At 38.0% G+C, this 22,317-nt stretch overlaps 1 protein-coding gene across 1 annotated transcript; it reads left to right on the plus strand.

The window, feature by feature from the left end:
• Nucleotides 1–1,075: 1,075 nt before the first annotated feature.
• On the plus strand, nucleotides 1,076–21,949 carry LOC311053746 (uncharacterized protein). Its single transcript, XM_084069425.1, has 8 exons — nucleotides 1,076–1,204; nucleotides 1,308–1,430; nucleotides 3,210–3,278; nucleotides 7,971–8,042; nucleotides 17,111–17,194; nucleotides 17,426–17,500; nucleotides 19,692–19,817; nucleotides 21,516–21,949. The coding sequence occupies exons 1-8, from the start codon at nucleotides 1,171–1,173 to the stop codon at nucleotides 21,815–21,817; spliced, it is 885 nt and encodes a 294-aa protein (XP_083925551.1). The 5' UTR covers nucleotides 1,076–1,170; the 3' UTR covers nucleotides 21,818–21,949.
• Nucleotides 21,950–22,317: the final 368 nt, after the last annotated feature.

Genomic DNA, 22,317 nt, shown 5'->3' on the forward strand with positions numbered 1-22,317 from the left:
TCGCCTGCTTGTAGATCTGCTACATCTCCTGCTTGTAGATCTGCTACATCTCCTGCTTGTAGATCTGCTACATCTCCTGCTTGTAGATCTGCTACTTTTGATGCTTTTATGTGACGCTGTAATATGATCAAGTAGTATGTAGTATGATTATGTAGGGCATATATGGGCAACTGGCGGCCCGGGGGCCACATGCGCCCCCCGCCTTCACTTGATGCGGCCCGGGGGCCACATGCGGCCCCCGCCTTCACTTGATGCGGCCCACAGGTTAATATCAGAATAGTGATATATTATTGATACATGACCTGCTTTAATGACTTCAGTCTGTATTAGTAGCTTAATGACTAGTATTAAAATTATTTTGTCTGTTTTATGTCCAATGTATTTGTATTGAAGTTCATAATGTTAACATAAGTACATGCATTATATTGTCTGAATCAACTTTGTTTGCGTTCATTTTTGTGCTAAAAGAGTGACTTTGAGAGCAGTTTTACCGTACAATGTAAGTCAATGAGGAGGATATTTTGAATTATCAATTTCTAATCAATGGAGCAATTATTTTTTATTTCTTGTCCACCTTTGGAGTTACATCATGGCAAGGTAACTACACAACCCAAACCTCTACTAAAGTGGTCTTGCCCTTTAACATAGAGGCCCTCTGAATCATTAAACAGACAGTATATTTAATGTGGCCCTCTGGAGTCAGTGTGTTAATATAGAGGCCCTCTGCATCATTAAACAGACAGTATATTTAATGTGGCCCTCTGGAGTCAGTGTGTTAATATAGAGGCCCTCTGCATCATTAAACAGACAGTATATTTAATGTGGCCCTCTGGAGTGAGTGTGGAAATATAATGGCCCTCTGCATCATTAAACAGACAGTATATTTAATGTGGCCCTCTGGAGTGAGTGTGGAAATATAATGGCCCTCTCCATCATCAAAGTTGCATCACCCCTGATGTAGGGCATTACTTTACGAAAATTACAAAAACGTTACAATATGGAGATTTCTGCCTGACAGTGACTGACCATCTTTTGTGTGTGTGTGTGTGTGTGTGTGTGTGTGTGTGTGTTGCATGTCAGGGTTAGGTAACATACATTGGTATTTACATACATTGGTTAATTAGATCAGTGTCCACATTCCAATGACTCCGTGAAGGTAAGACTCATGGAATGTACGTCTGCATAACAGCGCCTCAGGCTACAGGTAGGTGTATATAAGATGCTGCATGCACAGCTTGATACAGTACATCGTTCCAGGATGAAGACTGCTGGTGTTTTTCTGATCTTCCTCTTCTGTCTGTGTTCAGCTGAGCCTGACCTTGAGCTCCAGCTGAGCCTCAACCATGATGAGAACCAAGGAACAGCGTTGGACCTGAGCCTCAACCATGATGAGAACCAAGGAACAGCGTTGGACCTGAGCCTCAGCACGGGTAAGGATGATGGAGATGCTGATTAAAGGGCAAGACCACTTTGGTAGAGGTTTGGGTTGTGTAGTTACCTTGCCATGACGTAACTCCAAAGGTAGACAAGAAATCAAAAAATATTGCTCCATTGATTAGAAATTGATAATTCAAAATATGCTCCTCATTGACTTACATCGTACGCTGAAACAGCTCTCAAAGTCAGTCTATTAGCAACGTAAACAAACACAAACTAAGCTGATTCAGACAGTATAGAACATCAACAAACCCATTACTGTTTATTTTTTATATAAAAATGTCAACATCCTGTTGATTTTACTATTTGAAGATCCGGATCCAGATCTGAGGATCCAGTCCGGGTTTTCTTCCTAATAAGAATAGCCAAATCACTGTACAGTGTAAGGCAATGAGGAGCATATTTTGAATTATCAATTTCTAATCAATGGAGCAATTATTTTTGATGTCTTGTCCACCTTTGGAGTTACATCATGGCAAGGTAACTACACAACCCAAACCTCTACCGAAGTGGTCTTGCCCTTTAAACCTCTTATCCAGCCTATATAGCGCCGCAAATGGCTGCTGTGGTGTTGGGGAGTGTTGTTTCTGTTGTAAACTGTGCTCCGCTGTACCAAATCTAATTCCTAACATGTTCACATGTCATGGCAATAAAGTCTTCTGATTCTGATTCTTATATACTTCATACTGTATTATATTAGTATATATTGTGAAAATAGCTCACGACCAAGACAAAACTACGAGCTGAACAACCAAGGTTGTTATAGTTTTTAATTATCAATATCCTTTTTTTGGTACTTTATTACTTTATTATGTCAGATTGAAAACAAGTTACATTGGGAGTGTTAACTACAATATTTGCATTTTGAATTTTAAACTAAAATAGAATTAAACGATTCATGAAGGGGTTCTTGTTTAATTTATATCATGATTTACTTAATCACAATAAAAACTTTTAGCATGCCAGTTTTGATCATACATCACTCACCGCGTTTTTGAAAAATACACTATAATTAAATATTCTAAACACTAATTTGTTTATTATTAGTATCACTGGCTGACCCATCTGAATAATAAGTGTGAAGATTGATTTTGGTGCATTATTACTTGTTGTATAATGTTAGATTGAACAAAACAGTTACGCTGGGAGTGTTAACTAATGTGAAAAATGTAATTTCCCTTTTCTGTGCAGCAAACTTCTTAAAGTTTTGTAAAAAGTCAATCACAAAATAGTCTAATTTTAGCCCCTCCCCCATAAATACAAAGAGGTCTTGTACATTAATGTGATTCTCCATGTTAAATAAAGGTTAGAAAACATGTTAAATAAAGGTTAGAAAACATGTTAAATAAAGGTTTTCATGTTAAATAAAGGTTACAGACATGTTAAATAAAGGAGACATGTTAAATAAAAGTTACAAACTAAATGGGGGACATTTTGTGATTGACTTTATTTTTACACAACTGAATAAAGTTTGCTGCAGAGAAAAGGGAAATTACAGACAAAATATGTTTTCTCTTTCATTTAAAGGGGAAGGGGGGGTCAAAAAATGGCAGGCTATGGTATAAATCTTGTAGTTAACACTCCCAACGTAACAAAAACACACTGTCAAAATACGGTGGATATGGATGAGATATATAAATACGTATAAAATATATAAATGTGTATTAAATGTATAAATGCATATGAGATATATAAAACAGTAGATATGGATGAAACTCATGAGTTTGGTCTCTCTGCTTGTTTGACACTATGTGATTGTGTGTATTTTTCAGAAACGGACAACACATCTAATTCCAGTAAGAATGAGGTGGAAGCACCAGGAGGAAGTTCTGTGAATGCAGGTAAGACAGAGACATTGGAAAATGACTTACTGTTGCTCAAATAATACATAATTAATTGTATGTATGTATGTATGTATGTATGTATGTATGTATGTATGTATGTATGTATGTATGTATGTATTAGGGCTGACCTTCGAATTATCATTTTGTAATCGCATTTTTGGCCAAAAAACGATCAAACTTCGAATAATCGACGGCCGGGCGGGGGGGGTAGTCGGGTCGCTAATCTGCCATGAGCGCGAGGCTGCGCTGGCCTGCGCTGTTGCCCTATCTCTGCAGTCTGCAGACAGCAAAATGAATACATTCTACATGCATTTCTAGGTTGGATTGGATATGCATATGCTACTTTTCTTAGTTGGATTTAACCCAAACAAGTGGCTCAATATTAGCCAATAGCCACATATTCTTGCTAGTCAAAATGATCTCCAAACTACAAAGCATCCATCCATAGTGATCTATCATAAAGATCAGCTGTAGAATGCGGCTCCACGACCCACTGAATGTAACCCGACACCAGAGTGTTGGCCTCATCTATACTAGTTGTGTGTCGGTGTCGTGCGCAATGAATAGCAGATCTACAAGCTCACAACGCGTCACGAATAGGACGCGTTGTGAGCTTGTAGATCTGCTATTTATGGCATGCAACACCAAGTATGTTGTGCTCCGTTCCCCCTCTAATTAATGTATCACTTAAAGTAGCACGGATTTACCACTGTGAAGTTATGGAAGGTGGAGGGTTTCCAAAAGATGAAATCCCAGGAATAATGTTAGACACTGGAGTTTTAAATCGAAAGTGGATTACGCCACGTAGGATCGAATTATTTGTTGACATGGAAGGACCAGCAGTAATAGCCCCTTTCGGGACCCTGTTGTGTTTACCTTTGTTGTATTTGGTTTTGGGAAGGAGGTATCCAGGGTCCCTTGACGCTCTAATCACTCTCTCTCGTACTCGCGGCTACCACTGTCTGGTCTCGGGCAAATAGCTCGTCGCTTAGAAGTTGCAGAGATTTCTCAAATTACCCAGAAATGCAGTAGTAATGCGCAGAAAGCTGCATTGATCCGCACGGATCGGCGTTGCCGTTTAACATGTTTAATAAATTAGTAAAACTTAAACTGCTCTCTCATACTCTTCTCCACTGCCCATGTCCCGCCTCACTGCGTTGTGACTGTCATGCAAGCATGTAGGAGCTTGGCTAATCAGAGGCAGTAACGTAGGACGCGCAGCTTGTCAGTCACAACCCCCCCCAGTTCACCCTGGTATGTCACCAGTAAAGCCCGTATTTCTCCAAACATGTACAAATGCAAAATATAAGGTGCTTACCCGCTTGCCTCAAATGTTAACTAGGTGTCCGGAGTATTTGTGCAATATATTAGTCCAGGGGTCTTCAACAGGGGGTCCGGGACCCCTAGGGGCCCTCAGAGTTAATACAGGGGGTCCGCCAAATCTTTGTGTGATATGATTTTAACCACTTGAACCCTAGCATCCCTTTTTCTGAGGAGCACTTTAGCCAAAAATAGCCGATCTACAAGCTCACAACGCCTCGCGCTGCGAGCCGTTGTGAGCTTGTAGATCTGCTATTTTTTGGCAAAGAGGTATAGGTGTAGAGGGAAAAAAGAGCACACCAAGTAAACCAAAAAAAAGTTTAATTCCGAAACACAATTTTATACAATATATAAGAGGGGGTCCCTGCTTCATCTCTGTCTCAGCTAGGGGGTCCTTGGACTGAAAACGTTGAAGACCCCTGTATTAGTCCATATTTTTCAATTAAGAAGTGTTTAAGTTGGAAGTTTCCAATGGGCGGTACTGACGGGGCGCATCCGGTGAAAGCCGGAATTACACTCAATGTAAACAGGAATTAAACGTGGGGGGGAAATGACGTTCGTCCACAGACGGGATTAAAACACTTCTTTATTGAAAAATATGGACTAATACATTGCACAAATACTCCAGACACCGTTAACATTTGAGGCAAGCGGGTAAGCACCTTATATTTTGCATTTGTACATGTTTGGAGAAAAAAGAATCAAATTTAAAACACGTCCGATTACTCAATTTTCGAACGAAGCTTTAAATATTCAAGTTATTTGGGTCAGCCCTAGTGTGTGTGTGTGTGTGTGTGTGTGTGTGTGTGTGTGTGTGTGTGTGTGTGTGTGTGTGTGTGTGTGTGTGTGTGTGTGTGTGTGTGTGTGTGTGTGTGTATGTATGTATGTATGTGGTTCTGTCACCATTGCCAAAAAGGTAACTGGGAACTAACCGGAGCTTTGGGCAAACCCCGCCCCCAGAGATCCGCTGGAATCCAAACCCAGACCCAAAGAGCGAGAGAGTTATGACACGCTTTGATCTCCCCGCAGAGCGGGCTGCTATGGGCTGTAGTTCCAAACATTGGAACTTCCTCATGGAGATAGACAGAGCATTTCTGCATTCCATTCTTAAAATGGGAGTCATCAACAGCAACAGTTTGGCCGTCTGCATCTATTTATAAACTCTTTGAATAGTGTGAGCAGAGAAGCAATTATTAACCTATTTAACAGACTATCGTATTTTAAAGGGATAGTTCACCCCCTAAATGATTTTTTCCTATGGATTGGTCACCCTGTGGAGACTTGAAGTGTTTTGTTTTGTTTTTTTGTCTCATTCCTAAGCCAATAATTTGATGACCAGCGGACCGGTAGGCAGCGGTTCCGGTAGGAGACACAAAGAAGACTTTTTGTGTCTCCTACCGGAACTGCTACCGGTCATCAAATTATTGTCTTAGGAATGAGACAAAAACAAAAAAACATCCATGAATTCAAGTCTCCATGGGGTGACTAATACATAGGGGAAAAAACATTTTGGGGGTGAACTATCCCTTTAACAGCAGCAGTTGACAAACAGGTGTCCATTAGATATACATTGTATTGTGTAAACAGCCAGCCAGACGGTCGGGGGAGGGGTTTGCCCAAAGCTCCGGTTGGTTCCTTTTTCAGCCACTCCCCCAGATTCTCAGCCACGACCCCTAGATATATTTTATTTTATTTTGATGTGTAGTGTGGCCATTCAGCCACAGGGTGGCGCTTTCATAGTGAGCAGGGGAGTTTCTCTCTCCTCTGAGAGGTTCTGTTCTGCGTTGTGAGCCGCTGTCTTTGTTGCCAGGTCTGCTTATTATAAGCGATTTTGGGCAGATAACAGATCTGCAAGCTCACAACGTCTCGCGTTGCGACGCGTCGTGAGCTTGTAGATCTGCTATTTTCAAATAGCCGACATAGGTTTTAAAGTGCTCATGTGGCCTATTAGTTGTTTCTTTTGGGCTTGTTTTCATAGACCTGCTTGCTTGTTTCTCTCACAAAACCTGGCAACAATGACTGTCTGGGCTCAGTTAACTTTACAGGTTGCAGATCCGGTTTAGACCAGAAATGCAAACAGCCTTTGTACGTGCGTATTTGTGTCCGCAAATTACCGGATACAGTAGGCGGGCTCTACACAGGATTGGCTCACTGAGCAGTTAGACACACACATACACACACACACACACACACACAGCTTCATCATAGACAGAGCCCTTTTCAGAGGGACACTTGTAGCTTGTAGATCTGCTATTTTCAAACGATTTGTATACATTTGGAATGGGACATTCTGCATAATGAGTACTTTAACTTTTGGTACTTTAAGTATATTTTGATGCAAACACTTTTATACTTTTACTAAAGTAAATTCTGAATACCAGACGTTTACTTGTAACAGAGTATTTCTACATTGTGGTATTGATATTGAACACCCAAAAGTATTTTTAAACACAATTTAAAGTATAATTACTGCTATAGTAGGCTTCTACAGTATATTGTTTCAATTCAATTCACAAAAATTACTTTAGCCAGCCAGTCAATAGTTGCTCGGCCCTGCCACCTAGTGTCCACCTACTGTATTACACAGTGGGGGACGCCCCCAAAGGCAATACTTTTTAATCATCAGAACTATAGAGCAGACTTCTACTTTGTGTTCCTTTCTCTTCTCTTTAATAATCAGAACTATAGTGCAGACTTCTACTTTGTGTTCCTTTCTCTTCTCTTTAATAATCAGAACTATAGTGCAGACTTCTACTTTGTGTTCCTTTCTCTTCTCTTTGTCGCTTGTCATCTATCTAAACAAGTCGATACGTTTGTGTTGCAGTGTTGCCATATTTTGTGAGAAATATGCAACCAGCTCTAGGAAAACAAGCAACTACACTACATCACAAGAGCACTTTAAACCTATGCAAGGGCTATTTGAGGGCGATGCGACGCATTGTGAGCTTGTAGATCTGCTATTTTCAAAAACTCTTTCAATAAAATGTGGAATATTTTGAATATTATTGGAAATGGAAGCTAGGCTAAGAGGAGAGGTGACAATTAGGGAGCAGCAGTATGGGTTTATGCCAAGGATTGATTGATTGATTGATTGATTGATTGAATATTTTATATTAGACAGAAATGCAAAACAGCATGAGTACAGTCAAACACTTGGTCTAAAGGAATAATGGTTCGCCCTGAGAGTGATGATGGAGAAGTATAGAGAAGGACAGAAGGAGTTTATCGGAGGTTATCCACATAATACTTACTCATTATTAATAATCACTTATAACTTATTAGAAACCACTCTTATTGATGCATTTTAAATGAAACTATTTAGTATTTATGATTGACTGAATGTTAATGCTGATGCTCTTCTGTTTTCAGCCCTCCTTGCTAAACTGACGGCCATGGAAAAGAGACTGACTGCGAGTGAGGAACTGAACCGACAGAATGCAGGTATTATAACCTTTATGTTCTATAATGAACAGACAGAATGCAGGTATTATAACCTTTATGTTCTATAATGAACAGACAGAATGCAGGTATTATAACCTTTATGTTCTATAATGAACAGACAGAATGCAGGTATTATAACCTTTATGTTCTATAATGAACCGACAGAATGCAGGTATTATAACCTTTATGTTCTATAATGAACAGACAGAATGCAGGTATTATAACCTTTATGTTCTATAATGAACAGACAGAATGCAGGTATTATAACCTTTATGTTCTATAATGAACAGACAGAATGCAGGTATTATAACCTTTATGTTCTATAATGAACAGACAGAATGCAGGTATTATAACCTTTATGTTCTATAATGAACAGACAGAATGCAGGTATTATAACCTTTATGTTCTATAATGAACAGACAGAATGCAGGTATTATAACCTTTATTGTTATATAATGAACAGAATGCAGGTACACATTATATTCATTATAATGAATACTGTACAGTGGTAATACTACATATTATATTCATTAGAAGGACAATATCAGTCACCAGAAGCAGAGACGTGTGTTTTCAATGAGTCTAACATGGTTGTAATGGAGTTTGAAGACACGATGGGTTCATATAGAAAGGGGGGCGTGTCTTAAAACATGAATATGAAATATGTTAATATTGAATCAAGGAACATTAAAACTGTCTGAGGTGAAACACAAAGCCAGAGTAGACGTTAAAATGACCCCAGAAGTGTTTAAACACTTGCATTACTGAGCTTTCTTGCCTACTTATACATACTGGCTGGATCAAAATGACCCTTCAGTGTGAAAAATAATGAATGCCTAAAATCTCTCATAATCTGGGCTCAAACTTAAACAAAATAGTTTAACATTTGATGTATTACCTCGTGATTTCTTTGCTTACTGTAAGTCCCTCTGAAATAAGATGCTAAATGCCTAGATTGTAAATTGTATTTATGCATTTAAAATGCTACACTGTATAACAAAATAAAAACGTTGTTTACTGCCATATTTTATATACTGGTGTTTTAATCAAACTGCATTAGTATTAATGAGTGATTTAATGTTAATATTGTGATTATTTCAGCTCAGCTGTCCAGTGTCGAAACAAGGGTGAATGTAAGTGACGGTCAAATGGAGCAACTGAACAGAACCAATGCAGGTATTATAACTTCACATTTAGTTAACATTGTATGTACTATAATGCAGGGTTTCTCAAAGTGGGTGCTGTGATACAATACTTTAATATCTGGAATGATCAAAATCACTTCAGTTTAACCACTTTAACCATAACCCTCTATACTTGATTTGCTTGGTGCGCTCTTTATCCGTCTACACCAAATCTCTTCACCACAAATAGCAGATCTACAAACTCACAACACGTCACAAAGTGACGCGTTGTGAGCTTGTAGATCGGCAATAGACCTTTCGCTCAGCCCCGCCCCTCTCCCATAAGCCCCGCCTCCTTCGGACACTTTCACAGCTGGCTCACTCACTTCAATGTTAATTTCATGGATCTTACACATTAAATTTGGGAACCAGAGCTTCGAAATCTCTTCCAAATCCGTCAACAAGGCCTACCGTATGCACTGGCAAAATATGTGCATGACTATTTAAAAAAACTGTGTTTTATCATACATGAAAAACAATAGGATATCAACATCAACTCAACTACCAGACAGGAGTTTTACAGCAGGGTAAAAACAAGAGTCAAGACTACAAACAGTAGCCTACCAATTAATACATATAGCCTACCTACAAAGGGAATTTAACACTTGCAATATTTATTTGAATACATGCGGGGGGAGGGGAAAAATCTCGCCTGCCCTAAATGTAATTCCTGGGGACGCTACTGTTATATAATATGAATGTTGATTAGGGGTGTGCCGATATATCGTCCCGCGATATATCGCGATACGTTTTCGCGACGATATGTATCGTTTTGGAAAAAAGAAATATCGTTTTGGAAAAAAAAAATCAGGCATGCAAACGGCCCCGAAGTGAAAAGAGTGACATGTTTTTTTTTCGGGTCAGGTGTCATACTATTTGGATTCAAAACGGCTATTGTAGCTGAAAAGCTACAAGTTTGCATGTCTGAATAATGCAAAAACAGAATTATTTGTTTGCATTTTCTTTTTTTCTCCTCCATATATTTTCATAATAAAAAAAGCGGTCAACAGAAATCTCTCCCTCACCCATATTTGATGCATAGAATTCATAAGCGAAGATTTTAAAATTCATATTTTATGTCATATCAGATTAACTGTAATTACTACTGGTATTTTAATGAAACTGCATGAGTATTAATGAATGATTTAATGTTAATATTTTGATGATTTCAGCCAACCTTGCTAAGCTGTCCAGCGTTGAAATGAGGGTCAATGTAAGTGAAGGTCAAATGGAGCAACTGAACAGACGCCAAGCAGGTATTATAACTTCACATTTAGCAAGCATTTTATGTACTATAATGCAGGTTTTCTCAAAGTAGGTGCTGTGGCACCTCAGGGTGCCCTGACACAAGGCCAGGGGTACCGCAGAATACTTTAATATTTGGAATGATCAAAATCACTTCAGTTTAACCACTTTAACCATAACCCACTATACTTGATTTGCTTGGTGCGCTCTTTATCCATCTACACCAAATCTCTTCACCACAAATAGCAGATCTACAAACTCACAACACGTCACAAAGTGACGCGTTGTGAGCTTGTAGATCGGCAATAGACCTTTCACTCAGCCCCGTCCCTCTCCCATAAGCCCCGCCTCCTTCGGACACTTTCACAGCTGGCTCACTCACTTCAATGTTAATTTCATGGATCTTACACATTAAATTTGGGAACCAGAGCTTCGAAATCTCTTCCAAATCCGTCAACAAGGCCTGCCGTATGCACTGGCAAAATATGTGCATGACTATTTTAAAAAACTGTGTTTTATCATACATGAAAAACAATAGGATATCAACATCAACTCAACTACCAGACAGGAGTTTTACAGCAGGGTAAAAACAAGAGTCAAGACTACAAACAGTAGCCTACCAATTAATACATATAGCCTACCTACAAAGGGAATTTAACACTTGCAATATTTATTTGAATACATGCGGGGGGAGGGGAAAAATCTCGCCTGCCCTAAATGTAATTCCTGGGGACGCTACTGTTATATAATATGAATGTTGATTAGGGGTGTGCCGATATATCGTCCCGCGATATATCGCGACACGTTTTCGCGACGATATGTATCGTTTTGGAAAAAAAAAATATCGTTTTTGAAAAAAAAAAATCAGGCATGCAAACGGCCCCGAAGTGAAAAGAGTGACAACATGTTTTTTTTTCGGGTCAGGTGTCATACTATTTGGATTCAAAACGGCTATTGTAGCTGAAAAGCTACAAGTTTGCATGTCTGAATAATGCAAAAACAGAATTATTTGTTTGCATTTTCTTTTTTTCTCCTCCATCTATTTTCATAATAAAAAAAGCGGTCAACAGAAATCTCTCCCTCACCCATATTTGATGCATAGAATTCATAAGCGAAGATTTTTAAATTCATATTTTATGTCATATCAGATTAACTGTAATGGGTTACAGTTAATCTGGTGTTTTAATCAACCTGCATGAGTATTAATGAATGATTTAATGTTAATATGTTGATGATTTCAGCCAACCTTGCTAAGCTGTCCAGCGTTGAAATGAGGGTCAATGTAAGTGAAGGTCAAATGGAGCAACTGAACAGACGCCAAGCAGGTATTATAACTTCACATTTAGCAAGCATTTTATGTACTATAATTGGCAAACCTCAAATAAAATATATATGTGCCCAACATTTGTCAACACATATATATAAAAAATAAAAAATAAATGTCAAACGATGTATTGCTTGTAGCCTATGCATAATATAGACATGATGTAGATTCCACCGCTTTTTATTTATTTTCTAGGCTATCGGTTCCATTTAGAGCTGAGCCAAAGTGTCACGTAATAATGAAAATAGGCTATAATTCCTTAATGAAACTGCGGAGGGACTGACGCACTAGTGTCCGTGCCGCGGTATGAATTTGTAGGCTAATAGCCTATTGTAGGCTACTCTACTGTATATTGATCACATGAACGCCACACACAACAGCCTAATAAATGTTACCATCTGATAGTGATGAAAGCTGTGTCCAGAAGATCCATTCCCCATTCAGACGTAGGACAGTGATATATTAATCAAAAATTAACTAATTTAATCAATAAGTAATCAATAAGCTCTGGTCCATAATCGTTCCACTTGTATGCCCTGGATTGATTTTCAACATCATCTTTTTACCTGGTAAACCTGAGCATGTTATATCCTTTCCAGGTTATTAGTCTATTATTTGCTGGCGGGGTTAAACCTTGTAAACATTACTCATTACGTTCAGCTGATCCATCGTGCAATAGTGGGACTCGCTTCCAGACAGATCAGAATGATGTTCAAGTTCTCTGTCAGTGTCAAGGCATTGCGGCCGGGCCGACAGCTGTAAGTTTGGACGAGAAGTTAAACTCCGGTGTTGCCAGATTTTGTGAGAGAAATAAGCAACCAAGTCTATGAAAATAAGCCCAAAAGAAGCAACTGGCACTTAGGCCATTTATTATAAGCACTTTAATTAAACCGTTGTGAGCTTGTAGATCTGCTATATTTAAAAAAGAATCTTGTAATAAAATGTGGAATATGTGGAATATTTTTTAAGCATTCTAACAACACAAATCTGCCTCCATGCAGCTGGCACAAAACATTTTCAGATGGGGCTTATAGGATAAATTAGCCTACATATTAACTTGGGGGTCCAAGACATAAAATATTTGAGAACCACCGGTTAAAATAATTGAACAATTGTGAAGCAAGCCCACATAAACAACTACACTTTAGAAACAAGTCCAAACCGCACCCCACTACCAATATTTACAAGCAACTTTACAGAAACATAAGCGCAAATTCGCTTATAATAAGCGGACATGGCAACACTGTGCCGTAAAGTGACGTTAAAGTTGGATGCTGTTGGATGCAGACTTCGAGATTAATCAGCTCCTACACCTGGTCATACGCACGTCTCTGTCATATACAAACCCCTTTATGAATTGCACGTCCGTTTGTGAGTACCAAAAATACGACCTCCTTTACGAACTTTATTTCTCTCAAGTTGTCCTTGTGACATACTGTATCCATAGGCGGGCAATGAAGGCTTGGGTAGGCTAAGGCTTCCCAAATGTTATTCTGGGGATTGTGCAAATTATATATCGTCGGTGTCCAGCCAGGACCAGCTAACTCCATTTTCAGTTTTTTTTTTTTTTTTCATAAATCAAGGCTATTGAACACCCTTTAGGTCTGTGTAAAAATATCAAAACATTTGAACCAATGAAAAGTATTAAAAAGCGCCTCTGACGAAAACTCCCAACTCCATTGGATCCTCAAACTGTCCGTCAAAAACAAACAACTCCCCCCTCTCCTCTACAGCGCTGCTTTTCAACAGCATGAGTAGAGCGCGTTGCGCAGTGAACGAGGAGGAGGACCACGTAAACAAGCTCCCCGTAGTCTGTTAAAACTATGCAGTGTACCTGTTTATCAAACTTAGCACTGACGCTAATGTTATGAAAACAAGTAATTATATTTCTAAAATCTATTAAGTGTTTAATGAGGAGAGCAATGTGACAAGAAGAAAGGCGTTCATAGCATTTCTGTCGCGCTATTCTACCTCTTTGCAGAAGTTATTGTAATATTTAAAGTCCTGTTTATTATTGTAGGCCTATATAATAAGTGGCATGAAGCATCAGGGCATCAATTCACACGTTGTTGTGATGCATTGTGAGCTTGGAGATCCATTGTTAGCTTTTGAGAATTTGTACACTTTTGAAACCTCTCCCTCAGCAGCGAGTGGAGTACTGTTGTTTGGACACCTAACTCCACTTCAGCTTGATTTCTGCTCGTCTGAAACTGCTAACTCCACTTGCGCTGGGTAAAGTGTTGATTTACCCGCGATTTGGTTAAAGTGTTGATAATATAATGACACATGCAAGTATCTGACAATATATAAAGTCACTATACCAACTTTGATGAGGCAGTATTGCTTTGTTTTAAAAATATAAGGTTTTCTTCATTTCCTGAAAAACGTATATTTTGTTTTTGCGTTTCCTGAACAATGAGCGTTTTGGAGTTAGCAGTTTCTGGCTGGACAGCAGAGATATAATACATGTGCGCAGCATTATACAGACCAATTATTGGTCAATTGGTAAATATAGCCTTCCCAATTGTCAGGCTCACCCGTCGCCTATGATCTTAGGGGGAAATAATTATATTTTTGATATAAATGACATAAATTTAAGGTGCCATAAAGTAACAATGTCATTCATGTCACAATGTCATTCATGTCTTATGACATGAATATGAAATATGTAAATATTGAATCAAGCGACATAAAACATGTGTGGGGTGAAACACAAAGCCAGAGTAGACTTTAAAATGACCCCAGAGGTATTTTAACACTCGCTTGACTGAGCTTTCTTGCATATCTACTGGCTGGGTCAAAATGACCCTTCAGTGCGCAAAAGAATGAATGTCTAAAATATGTCATAATCTGGGCTCAAACTTAAACAAAATGGTTTAACATTTGATGTATTACCTCGTGTTTTCCTTGCTTACTGTAAGTTGCTCTGAATTAAGAGCATCTGCTAAAAGCCTAAATTGTAATTTATGTATTTAAAATGCTATAACGAAATAAAAACTTGGGTTGCAACCAGATTTTATATCTATAAGTATATGACCTCTAGGCCAAATTCAGGTTCAACAGAAATCTCTCCCTCACCCATATTTGATTCATAAGCGAATATTCTAAAATTCATATTTTTATGTCATATCAGATTAACTGTAATTACTGGTGGTGTTTTAATGAAACTGCATGAGTATTACTGAGTGATTTAATGTTAATATTGTGATGATTTCAGCCAACCTTGCTAAGCTGTCCAGCGTAGATATGAGGGTCAATGTAAGTGAAGGTCAAATGGAGCAACTGAACAAAAGCAATGCAGGTATTATAACTTCACATTTAGCAAACATTGTACGTACTATAATGGAGGGTTTCTCAAAGTGTGTGCTTTGACGCCTCAGGGTGCTGTAACACAAGTCCAGGGGTGCCGCAAAATACTTTGATAATATTTGAACTTATCAAAATCACTTCAGTTTAACCATAACCCTCTATACTTGAGATGCTTAGTGCGCTCTTCCATCTACACCAAAAATGACAGATCTACAAGCTCAAAACACGTCACAAAGTGACTTGATGTGAGCATGTAGATCTGCTATTGTTGGTGAACGTTATAGCACAAGAGTAGAGATGCTGGGGTTCAAGTGGATATTTTCAATCTGTCCTAATTGGAAACTGACATTCTCTCAAGTTGTCCTTGTGACATACTGTATTTTAGGTGAAAAGAATTACATTTTTACTTCCCGTAATATGACATAAATTTAAGGTGCCATAAAGTAACAATGTCATTCATGACTTATGACATGAATATGAAATATGTAAATATTGAATCAAGCAACGTAAAAACTGTCTGGGGTGAAACTCAAAAGCCAAAGTAGACTTTAAAATGACCCCAGAAGTGTTTTAACACTTGCTTGACTGAGCTTTCTTGCCGATTAACACATAGGGGCTGGGTCAAAATGACCCTTAAGTGTGAAAAATTATTAACGCCTAAAATCACTCATAATCTGGGCTCAAACTTAAACAAAATGGTTTAACATTTGATGTATTACCTTGTGCTTTCCTTGCTTACTGTAAGTTGCTCTGAATTAAGAGCATCTGCTAAAAGCCTAAATTGTATTTATGTATTTAAAATGCTATAACAAAATGAAAACTTGGGTTACAGCCATATTTTATATCCATAAGTATATGACCTCTAGGATAAATTAGGTTCAACAGAAATCTCTCCCTCACCCATATTTGATTCATAAGCGAATATTTTAAAATTCATATTTTTATGTCAAATTACATTAACTGTAATTACTACTGGTGTTTTAATGAAACTGCATGAGTATTAATGAGGGATTTAATGTTAATATTGTGATGATTTCAGCCAACCTTGCTAAGCTGTCCAGCGTGGAAATGAAGGTGAACAGACACAATGCAGGTATTATAACTTCACATTTAGCAAACATTGTATGTACTATAATACAAGGTTTCTCAAAGTGGGTGCTGTGACACTCTAGGGTGCTGTAACACAAGGCCAGGGTACCGCAGAATACTTTGATAATATTTGGAAATGATCAAAATCACTTCAGTTTAACCAGTTTAACCATAACCCTCTATACTTGATTTGCTTGATGCGCTCTTTTTCCATCTACACCAAAGCTCTTCAACAAAAATAGCAGATCTACAAGTTCCTAACATGTCAAAAGTCACGCAATGTGAGCTTATAGATCGGCGATCTATTGGTGAATGTTACCATGAGATTAGAGATGCTGAGGTTTAAGTGAATATTTTCAATCCGTCCTAATGGAAACTGACATTCTCTGAAGTTGTCCTTGTGACATACTGTATCTTAGGAGGAAATAATTACATTTTTACGTCTCATAATGTGACATAAATTTAAGTTACCATAAAGTAACAATGTCATTCATGTCTTATGACATGAATATGAAATATGTAAATGTTGAATCAAGCAACATAAAAACTGTCTGGAGTGAAACACAAAAGCCAGAGTAGACTTTGACCCAGAAGTGTTTTAACATTTACTTGATTGAGCTTTCTTGCCTACTAACACCTACTGTTTGGGTCAAAATTACCCTTCAGTGTGAACACGAATGTATGCCTAAAATCTCTCTTCATCTGGGCTCAAACCAGCAGATTTTATTAAAATAAGTTCATGGTCTCCAGGCTAAATTCAGGTTCAACAGAAATCTCTCCCTCAGCCATATTTGATTCATAGTAATATCAAATATGTTTTATGATAAATCAGATTAACTGTAAACAGTGCTGGTGTTTTAATCAAACTGCTTGTATATTAATGAGTGATTTAATGTAATGTATTGTGATGATTTCAGCCAACCTTGCTCAGCTGTCCAGCGTAGACATGAGGTTGAATCTAACTGAGAGTCGAGTGGAGGAAGTGAACAGACACAATGAAGGTATTGTACTTTCATTGTTAGAAAACTCATGTTGAAAACTCTGACAATACATACTGATTAGTGTGGCTGTTGATTCTGATTGTCTCTAGGCAACCCCAGTATTGTTCTTACACACAATGTCACAAACATAACATAAGTCAAATTAGCAAATACTCAAACTACTGAAATTCAAAGTTATTAAATCAAACTGCATGAGTATTAATGAGTGATTTAATGTTGTAATTATTTCAGCTCAGCTGACCATCGTTGAGATGAGGCTGAATGTAAGTGACCATCGAGTGGAGAACGTGAGCAGACTCATAACAGGTATTATTACTATTAGCACTTTTAGCAAACATGTCATGTTATCCCTAGTTAAAAGTTCCAAAGAGCAATGATGTGCAAAGTTAGAAGGCAGCCTGCTGTCATACAGATGAAGTGTTAACTGGTCTAAACTGGTTAGAAGGCAGCCTGCTGTCATACAGATGAAGTGGTAACTGGTCTAAACTGGTTAGAAGGCAGCCTGCTGTCATACATATGAAGTGTTAACTGGTTTAAACTGGTTAGAAGGCAGCCTGCTGTCATACAGATGAAGTGGTAACTGGTCTAAACTGGTTAGAAGGCAGCCTGCTGTCATACAGATGAAGTGTTAACTGGTCTAAACTGGTTAGAAGGCAGCCTGCTGTCATACAGATGAAGTGGTAACTGGTCTAAACTGGTTAAAAGGCAGCCTGCTGTCATACAGATGAAGTGTTAACTGGTCTAAACTGGTTAGAAGGCAGCCTGCTGTCATACAGATTAAGTGTTAACTGGTCTAAACTGGTTAGAAGGCAGCCTGCTGTCATACAGATGAAGTGGTAACTGGTCTAAACTGGTTAGAAGGCAGCCTGCTGTCATACAGATGAAGTGTTAACTGGTCTAAACTGGTTAGAAGGCAGCCTGCTGTCATACAGATGAAGTGGTAACTGGTCTAAACTGGTTAAAAGGCAGCCTGCTGTCATACAGATTAAGTGTTAACTGGTCTAAACTGGTTAGAAGGCAGCCTGCTGTCATACAGATTAAGTGTTAACTGGTCTAAACTGGTTAGAAGGCAGCCTGCTGTCATACAGATGAAGTGGTAACTGGTCTAAACTGGTTAAAAGGCAGCCTGCTGTCATAAAGATGAAGTGTTAACTGGTCTAAACTGGTTAGAAGGCAGCCTGCTGTCATACAGATGAAGTGGTAACTGGTCTAAACTGGTTAGAAGGCAGCCTGCTGTCATACAGATGAAGTGGTAACTGGTTCTTGAATGCGCTCGACCGTAAGCCGCGCTTTCACGACCCTTCCGGTCGGGTGCGGTGTTTATTTTATTATTATTGTTATCCATGCGTTATCAGCTCTTACATCTGTTATTTTATAAGTATAATGACTTTCCAATCCAAAACTAAAGTGAAGCGTGGAGTGTAACTCTGCATTAGTTTCCATACACTACGACTAGACCAGTGGTTCTCAATCTTTTTCATGTCAAGGACCCTCAAAATGATATGTATTTGGCAAAATATATTTTGTCCCAGGGACCTCCAGAAGCAAAGATTTGAGTTACAAATGTTTGCTTACAAAATTGTATATATATATATATATATATATATATATATATATATATATATATATATATATATATATATATATATATATATATATATATAAATCTCGATTTTTCAAAAATAGCAGATTTACAAGCTCATAGCGCGGCACTCTGTGCTGGGGACTCCCTGGTACCCCCCTGAAGGACCCCTGGGGGTCCCCGGACCCCACTTTGAAGACCAATGGACTAGACAATACCACTAGATAGCAAATATTCTATGTTGTTGATATTACTTTGCCTTGTTTAATTATTATTATTAATAGTATAACATGTGGCTGAATTTGACCGAAAACAAGTAATTTATTTTTTGGGGGGCATTTTAGTTTAGTATTAGTTCATGAAAACAGAGAATCATGGCTACACATTTAAATATTCGTTGTGCAGTTTGACTCACCAGTTTTAGAGTCAATAAATGTGTTCTACAATTCTTGGAGCTGAGAAAACAGCCTTCTCTAGAAATGTAGTGGAGTCAAAAGTACAATATTTGTCTTTGCATTGTTGTGGAGTGAAAGTTATAAACACTCTTAGGAGTCCTAAAATCTGAATTACTTGAGCAAAAGTAGAAATACTAATCAAACCAAAATATCAGATCTACAAGCTGCTATTAGCTGCTATAAGCTGCTCTAGTTGATCTACATGACACAAAAATTATGAGAATATTAATCCGATACGTCAGTATCGGATTAGACTCAAAGAACGAGGCCAATCGATGGTCTTGAAGGGCGGATCCAAACCCAGCCGCCCGGATTCGTGCGTCGCTTCCTATTGCTTCACCAATCTATGAGTAAGAGTATAAGATATGCTTTCATAGTAATATAAATAATATGATCATCAACAGTATAAGATATGCTTTTATAATCATATAATAATGCGATAATGCTCCTGTGTTGACAGACCAACCAAAGGTGGCCTTCTCTGCTTATTATCTGGGTACTGGACCTATTGGATATACTAATGAAACAACTCTGGTTTATCAGAGAGTTCACTCTAACATCGGCAACGCCTACAGTACATCTACAGGTAGGTGATGATTAAGTTAATTATGTTAATTAACTTGACATTAAAAGTAGGGTGAGTGATATTTTTGGTGAAAACAAAGTGTTTTGTTAAAAGGTTAAATAGCTCTATATTGTGATAGTAATCAGTTTGTTCAGTAACAGTGTTAAATAGCTCTATATTGTGATAGTAATCATTGTTTGTTCAGTAACAGTGTTAAATAGCTCTATATTGTGATAGTATTTTGTTAAAAGGTTAAAACACTATATTCTGATAGTAATCATTGCTATAGAGTGTTTGTTCAGTAACAGGAGTTTCCCCGTCTCTCCAGCTCTTTAATAAACAGAAAATACATTTTTCGGTAAAAAAAATAAATCTCAGCCAATTAGGAGAAAGTACCCATTTTTAAGCTTAATTTGTATAGTGTTCCAGTTCCAATTGTGTCTGCTCATTTCTTAGTGTCACCACTTCCAATTGTACTTGTTTAATCTGTATCCTGATTGAGTTCTCTGTCCTGGTTGGATAAAATTTGAAATGAAACTGAAACTGAAACGAAAATTCATTTTCTGTTTAATAAAGAGCTGGAGAGACAAGGAGAACAAACACTCTATAGCAATGAGTACTATCAGAATATAGAGCTATTTAACACTTATTTTAACCAATGCAAATCACTTACCCTACCTTTAAGTGATTAAAGGGATAATTCACTATCAAACATGTTTGGGGTCATTTTAACATCTACTTGGGCTTTTGTGAAAACCACAGATAGTTTTAAGTTGCTTGATTAAAAAAAAAATCTGGGAAAATTAAAGAATAAAATAATAATGAAAAACTAAAATAAAACCAAGGACTGGTGTATTCAATGAGTCAAACAGGTTTAAAATGGGGTTTGAAGTTACAATGGGTTTGTACTGTAGGAAGGGGGCGTGTCTGGTAAATTACGTTAAAATGAACCCAAACATGTTTGAAAGTGAAATATCCAGTTAATTATGTTAATGAGCTTTACACAATCAATTATCTCTCACCAACTAATGATACAACTTACATCTCTGTGAAAACATCAGTAACAGCATGTGAAGGGTTAACTCTGCTGTGTCATTACAGGCTAAAATGTTCAAACACTTCAAAAATATCACATTTACAACATTTACAACATGTTGCTTTATGGCTCGTGAGCTTGTAGATCAGCTTTATTAGAACAGTTTTTCCTTTAAAAAAATATAGAGCTTAAAGGAATAGTTCACCCAAAAATGACTATCAATTACACCATGAAGCCTTGAATACAGTTTGTAGTTTTTGTCTCATTCCTGAGACAATAATTTGATGAGCGGTTTGGTGTATCCGGTAGGAGACTCAAAGAGACTCTTTGTGTCTCCTACCCAAATTATCAAATTATGACCAGGTAGACGTTAAAATGACTCCAAACATGTTTAAGTGAATTATCCCTTTATGTAAAGCTCATTAACATGAGCAATTGGTAGAAAATAAGTACTTTTTTTGGGTGAACTACTCCTTTAAGTAGTTAACAGTGTTAACATGATCCGTGTGTGTGTGTGTGTGTGTGTGTGTGTGTGTGTGTGTGTGTGTGTGTGTGTGTGTGTGTGTGTGTGTGTGTGTGTGTGTGTGTGTGTGTGTGTGTGTGTCTGTGTGTGTGTGTGTCCGTGCGTGCGTGTGTGCGTGCGTGCGTGCGTGTGCGTGTGCACGTGTGCGTGTGCGTTCCAGGTCAGTTCTCCGCACCTGTGAAAGGAGTTTATCAGTTCAGATTCACTGCAGCCGGCAGTGATGCATCAAAGTTTGTGGAGGTCCTCATGTATAAAAATAATCAGCTGGTCATTGCTAACCAAGGATACAAACTTGATACTCAAGGAAGAGGGTTTGAATACGTGTCTAATGGAATGATCCTAGAGCTGGAGCAGGGAGACACAGTGTACATGACGATGCCTGGTGATAGAAGGTACTACAGGCTCTATGATAACTCAGACAATCACAACACATTCAGTGGTTTTCTGCTCTATTCTCTGTAACTCTGCTACTGACACTGCTGGAAACTCACTGAGTACATTTACTCAAATACTCTACTTGAGTACAATTTAGAGATACTTTTACTTGACTTCATTATGTCCCCTTCTCAATACTTCATGTCAGTGTTTCTCAAAGTGGGGTCCCCAGCTAAACGTGTTAATATAGGAAGACAAAGTAAATACATAAAGCATTTAAACCAGTATTTTATATGATGATCTACAAGCTCACACTGGTGTGTTGTGAGCCTGTAGATCTGCTGTTTAAAAATACATACATTGGAAAGTCTTGAAACATGAGGAATAATTTAGAAAATACCAAATACCAAATCTACTCTCATGGAGGTCCCAGATGGGGGTCTGCAGATAAACACATATTGATTTGGGGTCCATTACATCTCAGAGGCAATACTTTTTACTCCATTACAATTATTTGATTACTTTAAGGTGTAGATTTAGATTACTAAAACAAAACATATATTTTAAGCACAATGTTATACTTCAAC

This window comes from Gymnoscopelus microlampas (genome assembly GCF_963454915.1).
Source record: "Gymnoscopelus microlampas genome assembly, chromosome: 10".
NCBI lineage: Eukaryota > Metazoa > Chordata > Actinopteri > Myctophiformes > Myctophidae > Gymnoscopelus > Gymnoscopelus microlampas.

Bases quoted from the DNA above. Each gene is read 5' to 3' on its own strand.
- LOC311053746 (XM_084069425.1), top strand. From the start codon at position 1,171: ATGTACGTCTGCATAACAGCGCCTCAGGCTACAG. The intron at 17,195-17,425 runs GTATTGTACTTT...TAATTATTTCAG, and splicing joins AGTGAACAGACACAATGAAG to CTCAGCTGACCATCGTTGAG. The intron at 17,501-19,691 runs GTATTATTACTA...CTGTGTTGACAG, and splicing joins CGTGAGCAGACTCATAACAG to ACCAACCAAAGGTGGCCTTC.